At 39.7% G+C, this 8,648-nt stretch overlaps 1 protein-coding gene and 1 long non-coding RNA gene across 2 annotated transcripts; both read right to left on the reverse strand.

Annotated features, from left to right (window-relative positions):
• Nucleotides 1-292: 292 nt before the first annotated feature.
• On the reverse strand, nucleotides 293-2,641 carry LOC140138282 (uncharacterized). Its single transcript, XM_072160194.1, has 3 exons — nucleotides 2,575-2,641; nucleotides 1,737-1,870; nucleotides 293-1,079 (listed from the first exon to the last, which is right to left on the reverse strand). The coding sequence occupies exons 1-3, from the start codon at nucleotides 2,639-2,641 to the stop codon at nucleotides 606-608; spliced, it is 675 nt and encodes a 224-aa protein (XP_072016295.1). The 3' UTR covers nucleotides 293-605.
• A 55-nt stretch (nucleotides 2,642-2,696) lies between these two features.
• On the reverse strand, nucleotides 2,697-7,958 carry LOC140138158 (uncharacterized). Its single transcript, XR_011856951.1, has 3 exons — nucleotides 7,626-7,958; nucleotides 4,213-4,332; nucleotides 2,697-2,731 (listed from the first exon to the last, which is right to left on the reverse strand). It is a non-coding gene; the product is annotated as an uncharacterized lncRNA (long non-coding RNA).
• Nucleotides 7,959-8,648: the final 690 nt, after the last annotated feature.

Raw genomic sequence — 8,648 nt, forward strand, 5'->3', positions numbered from 1 at the left:
CTATAAAAGGTATGGATAAGGTGGGTTTTACTGTACAGATAATATTAGGGGCTGTGCAACAATTATGATGAGCCCCTTGGGGATCAAATTACCCAACAGCGTACCAAAATATTCATACCCCCCTCTCGACTTGGCCCCTCCCACTTTGCTCACGCCAAATTTTTGGGATTCCATTTTACAAACCTAAAATTGCCTAGATATATATTGTGAGCGCAGCGAGCATGAAAATTTGCATATTTACATGGATGTCTGCCAAAAATTGTGTGCCACCCCCCTCCAACAACCTTGACCAAAAAAGTTCATGCCCCAAATTTAATCTCCCTCGTTCATTATAATTATTGCACAGCCCCTAATGTATGCACCACTGCAATCAAGCATGAGTGAGTCAGCAGAAGTTTCCCAAGGTTAAAAACATAAAATAATGATAATGCAAGAACAGCTTGAATGTGTAATCATTTTACCAGGGATACATAAACATTTGGCTGATTTAATAAATTTGGGTTGATTACATTAGGCAGCAAAATCTTTAGTTTTGGGGTGGGAATTTTAAAGGAACAAGCAGAAAATGGGACTAAATTTGAGTTTCACTTAAACTGTTTTAATAATTAATATTGCCAAGATTTCAAAACTTCTAAAATGTGGGACTGAACTGCTAGGGTCTCCCTGTTCACCTGAAGTGCTGCCCTATCAGTCTCAAGCTGTTCTTTCATTAAGACAACTTTCTGTTTCTCAACCCGGAGGAACTCCTCCTGAATAACGTCATGCCTGATTGCAGAGGAACATGACAGCAATGGATCTGAATCTGATGATACTACTTTTCCTGATGCTGCTGCTGCTGCTGATTTTGATGATGATGTTGGAGCTGATTTTGATGATGATGGTGCTGCTGATTTTGATGATGATGGTGCTGCTGATTTTGATGATGATGGTGCTGCTGATTTTGATGACAATGTTGGTGCTGATTTTGATGATGATGACGCTGCTGATGTTTTTGATGATACTGCTGCTGATGTCGATTTTGATATCGATGATGATGCTGCCAAAGATTGTAAGGCTTGTGAGTCCTGTGAGTCCTGTGACTGTGTAAAGAAAAATCATAATCAAATTCAACCTACCGTATTCGTACCATTTATACATATGTAATTATGTAAACAATATAAAAAATAAGCGCCCACCCAAAATTACTTTGTTAAGCGCCCTGGGCAGTTAATGGAGTGAATACGGTACATGGAATACTGGTGGTAGAAGTACTAGATGATTGTGAAAACGTATGAAATTGTGCTTATCCATAAATTAACATTACTAGCACTATTATCAGAGTATTTGCTAATTAGCGCTAATTTGGCTAATTAGTGAGTATGCGCAAATTACAGTTATAGGCAAAATAACCAATTCTCGATCATGAGAGGATGAACCTTCTGCATCAGCGTACTTTTCATAGAATAACACAATCGCACCTTGACCTTGACCTTGCCTAGCAACGATCGTGTGATTGGTCAATTCTCAAAAGCTGTGTTTGCGCCGTAAGCGCCGGTCTTTGCGTAGTACGCTCGACGCAAATATATGCGCATACCCAAGTTTGCTCTCATGATCGAGAATTTAATATTTTGCCTATAATTGCGCTATTAGCATCTATTTTGTAAATTTAGTGGATTTTTGCAAATTAGCGCTAATTATTATGCTAACTCTTGGTTGTGATGGCAACATAAAATAATTGATTTCATATTAATATTTACCTGAGGCCCATCAAAGCCAAATGGGTCGCTTTCCCCACGATGTTGGGAAGTGATCCCGTGCTTGGTTTGGTCGGCACATACCTCCAGCACCTTTTCACATACCAAGATATTCCCCTTAAAGGGTGGTCCACCTCCTGAAGAAAGGATAACAATAAAATGTATGCAATTAATGCTTTGATAAACCTTGAAATTGCACAATAATTTTAAAAACTAAAGAGAAAAACAAGGATTTATTCCGTGAGAACTTATCTTACCTCATTCAACCTATTAAAGTGAGCTTTTGGATTTCACGTATTGAATCATACCTTTTCCTTTGTATGAGCTTCATTTCCTCAATATTTGAGCAGAAATACTGCATTTATATTTGATTCTATTTTCCAACATTTTTATTGACAATTTTATTATAACAAGGCAGTTCTCGAACCACGAGTCTCACCTGCTTTTCCTAAATATGGAGGTACTGGGTAATAGTGCATCTACGTACCAGATACCCTAATGGAAACCTCCTTGGGGGTCCTAATATACTTACCATAGTATACTTGTGGTGTAAATATAATCAAGCACACAGGAAATTTCCTTGGGGAACAACTTTTGTGCTTATTTTCCCACAGGGACCACATACACCCCCTTGTGAAATAGGTTAATAAATGCATATCACTTGTTGCTCGAGAAATTGTGCAAAATATTCATGTATGCACCTGTACTGAGATGTTGATATACGTCTAATGCACCCCTCTGTTAGACCATCAAAAACCCAGTACGCAGGCATTATTTTGTACAATTTCACTCCCAACAAGTGATACACATTATTAACCTATAATTATACTTCAATACTCACCTGTCTCATTCTTAAAATCTTCGTATCGTAATGCTACTGTCTTCAAGTTAGACCACTTTGTTCGCATCTCCTCAGCTGTTCTTTCTGTTGGGGACTGGGATGTTGCACGAACATATTTGGCAGCTCTCCCCCAGCATGCCGTCTTTCTCTTCTCAACCTAAGGAAAACAATGATCAAATCTCTCCAGGTAACAAAACATAATGATTGAAAATAGCCCCTGGTTCCATGTAAAACACCATGAACCAGTGGCTTTTATTTTTACAAAGTAGCCCCTGGTCCAGCACTTCTTATTTCCCAGCCTGGTGGTAAGTTAAGATCTTTCTACATGTGCCTAAAGGTTAGGGAATGCATTTAAATTGAATTACAATTTTACAATATTATAATTATAAATTTGATTATTAAACAAAAGGTAAAGGAGCCCTGGTTCATTGAAAATAGCCCCTGGTTCCATACAAAAACCCCGTGAACCAGTGGCTTTTATTTTTACAAAGTAGCCCCTGGTCCAGCACTTCTTATTTCCCAGCCTGAATTACAATTTCTGTCTGTTTAAAGGCCACTATAAATATCTGAAAAACACATTAAGTTAGGAGCTGTGCAAAGTTTGTTGGTATAGAGGTGAACAATAACTAAACATTGGCTTGATTATATTTTAAGCCTACTTAATTGGGTTACCCTTGAAAGTTTGCCTGGTCAACCCAGTCCCTCTTTAATACCATCCCAGAATTTTCGTACACATTTATACACCTGGGTGGAGAGGAGAAATAGAGATAAAGTGCCTTACTAAAGGGCACAACACGATGGCATCACCGGGGCTCAAACCCACAACCTTCCGATTATGAGTCGGAGCCCATTCAACTTTTATAAAACCCATCATTTCATGGTAATAAGGGGGTGGGGAAATACTTAGTAGAGTACTATGCGGCATTAGAGTTATGTTCAAGGTAACAAAAGGAGTATTTCGTGATCCTAGCATCCTCTATTTATGTCATTTTTCATTAGATATCCACGAAAAAACCTATTCCCAAAATTTCAGTTGATTCGATTTTGCGTTCGCGAGTTATGCATGATTATGTGTATTACACTGCTCCATAGACAATGCGTTGTAATTTCGTTCTGGTGCACCAGAACTAAATTCAAATTTCACGATATCTTTGCTAAACGAATTAATCTGCAAGAAATATTTTGTACATAAACATTATGTAGCCAGAGGTTTCCAGTTTTATAAAAATCTCAACTTTTTTGAGAAAAGTGGGGGGGGATGAGGCTGTGGATCACGAAATGCCCTTTTAATAGACAATAAGATTTTGGATAGTATCACACACCTGGAGCAGCTCAAAGTGCCATATGGAATGCTAGACTTCCAAAATCCACAAAAAGTATTCTCCAATAGGAGCAAAAGAACCATGAGCAATGATCAAATGGGGATACTTCATTGCATTTGTGATTGTGGCACTGAGCCCCAGACACTGCAACATACACTTGCAGCAATGCCTCTTGCTGATGAGGAACCATGAACAATGGTACACCAGGCATGGTACACCATGGTAGACTTTGCCCATCACAACTTGATAGCCGATGTGTACAACAGCGGGTAAACACACGACATATAGAGAAGAAAATTATATTATCATTCATTACCTTCCCACTGCTGTGCTTGGCAGCACTGAATAAAGCCTTGCCATTTTCTGGCTCCTTAATAAATTCTATGAGCGCAAATACTTCTTCTTCACTAAAGTTCTTGTTCCTCTTCTTTCCTTCCTGAAATAATAAAATGGAAACAAATATTTTAGTACAATTTTAATTCATTTTAATTACATGAATCAACACTAAACTAGATGAACCGCGGTTCTCGGATGTCGTGGTTTCGATGCTGTGTGTCGACCGTGATGCCTCCACCAAAGGGAGTGATGTGGAATTCACAAGTTGATACAAAGCTTCAAGCCTAAAAGAGGAGACTGAATTTGACCTTAGATGACACCTGGATGACCCCAAAACAACCTTTCAATGACTCCTGGGTGACCCCGGATGACCCCAAAAATAACCCAAAAACATTTGGCTCTAAATGTTGACTGCACCCACCAAGTTTCATGCCCATATAGTAGTTTATACTAATTTGACCTCAGATGATCCCTGGTGACCCCAAAATGACCTTCCAAAAATTGGTTCTAAATGTTGACTGTACCCACCAAGTTTCATGCCCATATGACAGTTTTTACTAATTTGACCTCAGATGACCCCTGGATGACCTCAGATGACCCCAAATGACCTTCCAAAAATTTGGCTCTGAATATTGTCTGTACCCACCAAATTCCATGCCCATACGACAGTTTTTACTAATTTTACCTCAGATGACCCCTGGGTGACCCTGGATGACCCCAAAATGACCTTCTAAAAAATAGGCTCTGAATGTTGACTGTACCCTCTAAGTTTCATGCCCATACGACAGTTTTTACTCATTTGACCTCAGATGACCCCTGGGTGACCCCAAAATGACCTTCCAAAAATTTGGCTCAAAATGGTGACTGTACCTACCAAGTTTCATGGCCATATGACTAGCTTTTTGCTAATTTGACCTCAGATGACCCCAGCATGACATCAGGAGACCTTGACCCACTAACCAATATAAACTTGTTCTGTCTGGGGTCAAGATGCACCCACCCACCAAGTTTGAGGAACGTGCGACCCCAGTCTCCGAGAAAAGAGGTAAATGGGCCCTCTGACCTCAAATGACCTTTTACCTCAGTATATGACCTTGAACCTCACCCAAAAAAAAGTAGCCAGGGTTTTTGACCATGACCCACCTATCCTGAAAATCTGAAGTCAATCCGCCCATCCATGCCCGAGATATCGCATCCGGACGGAAGGACGGATGGACGGAAGCACGGACATTGCAAAAACAGTATGCCTCGCGGTGGAGGCATAAAAATGTTGGAAAATACGACCAAATATATATGCATCAACCCGCAATTAAGGAAAATGAATCAATCCTACGTGATGGGAACATGTGCAAAAGCACTTTGCGTAGTACGCGCCCGTGCAATTATACAATATTAATGCACTCTGCGTATTTATCTAACGGCTTTTCTGATTGGCTATGTGGTACTAAGAGTGTATGAATACTAAGTATGTAATTTATATCCAAAAATACAAGCTCCATGATTTTCACACGTTACCTGTGTGGGGGTAAAAGATGTACCAGATACGGTACTTGGAAAGTGCATTAAGAATCAGATATTTGAGTTTAAGGTTATGAAACTAAATAGCGCATGGTTCATCAGTACAACAACTGTGACTACCCCTAACAGCTTCCTATTGCACCTGGGTAGGGTGATCGAGGCAAAGCGCCTTGCCCATGGGCGCAACAAAGTAATGGGACTGGGAGTCAAACTAGTCCTAAACCTCACACATCATTTTCCGAGGCGCGGAAGTACACCAAATTGGTGTTTATGACCTTTGACATTCTTTTGATTCACGCTGAGTGTCCTTGACAGGCTTGACTATATGCTTCAGTGGTCATGAAAGAATTCAAAAGATAATTTAACCTCTGCCCCAATAATCCCAAGCTATTGTCTGAAACTACATACACCTCGGAAGATGTATGGTAAGAACTCAGTCCTCAAATGATAGTCATATGTGACCGTACACCACGAATGAGCCGTAAATGTCCTCAATTGTATTCTGAGTTACAGTGTAAAATGGGCATGAAGGTCGTATTCATAGGTACCTCAATTTGGTGCTACGTGTACCTCATTTAATGAGATACACGTAGCACCAAATTGAAATACCTATGAATATGACCTTCATGCCCATTTTACACTGTAACTCAGAGTACAATTGAGGACATTTACGGCTCATTCGTGGTGTACGGTCACATATAACGACCAACAGATAAGTGACTGACTATCATTGAGGACTGAGTTCCGCAGTCTAGAGTCAAACACACGCTGGTGACAAGCACTAAATTGATACACAAGTTTTAACTAGAGGGCCCTATATTTGTACACAAATACGGCTATACCCGCATTATCGGTGTACCCAAACTTACAGTCCTTTTTTGCTGAGGACTTAAAATAAAGAAAGTCCAAGTCACAAGCTTTAATTTAATGTAGGTTGCACTCTCGTAGCAGTAGCACTTAAAATGAAGAAATTGTAAAAAGTCCCCTACCAGGGGAGTCGTCTCTCTTACTCTCCATAGATTGCTACTGTCAGTCTCTCTTATTCACAGTGAGGCTATGCAATATGATTAGGGGAAAACTATTCCAGAGGGAGTATGTAAATGAAATGGAACAGCCATTTCAGAGGGAGTATGTAAATTAAATGGAACAGTCCATTTTGGGGCCATTCCAGAAGATGGCAATATACCCGTCCATGCTTCGCATGCAGGTATAACTAAACAGACACTCCAATCACACAGAAAGAAGAAGAATTACACTATCAAAACTTCCTCTTTGTTGCCAAAGTATACAGTCAGGAGGATAGGGGTATTAGAATAGCGATTCTTAGTCAGTGGGAGTGGTCTAGTTCGTAGACACATTTTTGATTGGACACTCGCAAGATTTCGGGTGCCGTTTATCAGGCCGTAGACGACCCCACGTCATCATGCGTCTTGATAATGCTTTACACGCTTGTAGAGGTGCGCGTATGTATCGCGCTGTATGCGTAGACTAGTGCGGAATACGCGACGCGCTAGCAGTACGCGCAACAGAATACGTGAAAGTTGTAAACAAGTTTCGTTCATTTTATAATGAGGGAGTTTTATGACAGTAACTTATTTTTTGCTTTAAAAAATTGTTTACAGTTATTAAAATAATATTTAACTGACTAAGAATGAGAATAAACGATAGGAATTTTTATTTTGCCTATCCTCTACCTATGATAGACGACAGGCAGGTCCAAAATTTTATCGTAGTGGATACCGGCTGCGCCGGCATCCACGACGCAAAAAATTGGACCAGCCTGTCGTCTATCACACGGTAGAGGATAGGCAAAATAAAAATTCTATCGTTTATTCTCTAATTATCAATCATCGGTAACATTTAACACAAACTTACTTCTCCATTGACCTTCTTGTCTTTCTTCTGCTTCTTGTGTTGCTTGTAGTTCTGGTCATTCTCCATGATTACCGATCTGTATTAACTTAAAGCGAAATTATCTGTACGGAAGAAAAATGAAAAGACCACAAGTGTCCTATTATTTAGGATTGCATGATAAACTAGGTTGTGGAACATTTTGTAATCCCAGCTTAAATTCCCAACAAGTCCACCACATTTTCCAAGGATGAGGGGAGTGCTTGAATTGTAATAAAATCATTTCGGTAAACCAATAACAGCAGCGCTAGCTTTTCATTTATTCTTCTTCATACAAAGCCATTCAGAAAAGCCTTCAGAAAACAAGCACAGCAAAGTGCATAAATTGTCAGGTTCATGATCTAAGGCTGGCATTTTCGGGTGGGCTCGAAAATTGTAATTTTTTTTTTTCGTGTTTTTTTTTCAAATTCAATGCATTTTGATATCATTAGAGTATGACATGAAAACAAAGTATATAGGTCTAGGTCCAGGGACACTAAAAAACAAAAAAATAAATAAAAACGGTAACTTAAATTTTTTTGTTGAAATTTCTGGTACCCGGTTACCCGCCCGAAAAATGCGCCGGGTACCCGGACATAGTGATGAAAATGTATGAAGAATTATGTGACCTTATAGAGTTAGGTCAAAACCGATGGAAGTATGCGAGTACTAGAGCAAATGTAATGGTTGACAGAAAGAAAGAAGAAGAATAAGAAAGAACCTGTAAGAAAAAGAACACAGCGTGCTGCGTGACTAACGTCACAGCTGTGTAATGAGATTGACAATCAAATTCGGTGTACTCATCGATAGCTTCACATCAAGGCTAGAGTGGAATGAAGCATTACACTGTGTAAAAAGCAATGGAAGTTCAGAAGTAAACACAGCTGATTGCGACAGGTGACTGCATCAAAAAAAATTGCTAAAATTACTGTTCAAAATAAGCAACCTTTACTAGTAAGATACAGTTGACTCAGCCGGCCGGGCCCGCGGCCGGGATGACTCATCGAA

This window comes from Amphiura filiformis, chromosome 17 (genome assembly GCF_039555335.1).
Source record: "Amphiura filiformis chromosome 17, Afil_fr2py, whole genome shotgun sequence".
NCBI lineage: Eukaryota > Metazoa > Echinodermata > Ophiuroidea > Amphilepidida > Amphiuridae > Amphiura > Amphiura filiformis.

What these genes read in the sequence shown, in the direction of transcription:
- LOC140138282 (XM_072160194.1), bottom strand. Translation starts at nt 2,641, where the DNA reads ATGCGAACAAAGTGGTCTAACTTGAAGACAGTAGCATTACGATACGAA. An exon ending in AGATTTTAAGAATGAGACAG is followed by an intron (nt 1,871 to 2,574) that starts GTGAGTATTGAA and finishes TCCTTTCTTCAG; the next exon opens with GAGGTGGACCACCCTTTAAG. An exon ending in TTGGCTTTGATGGGCCTCAG is followed by an intron (nt 1,080 to 1,736) that starts GTAAATATTAAT and finishes TTCTTTACACAG; the next exon opens with TCACAGGACTCACAGGACTC.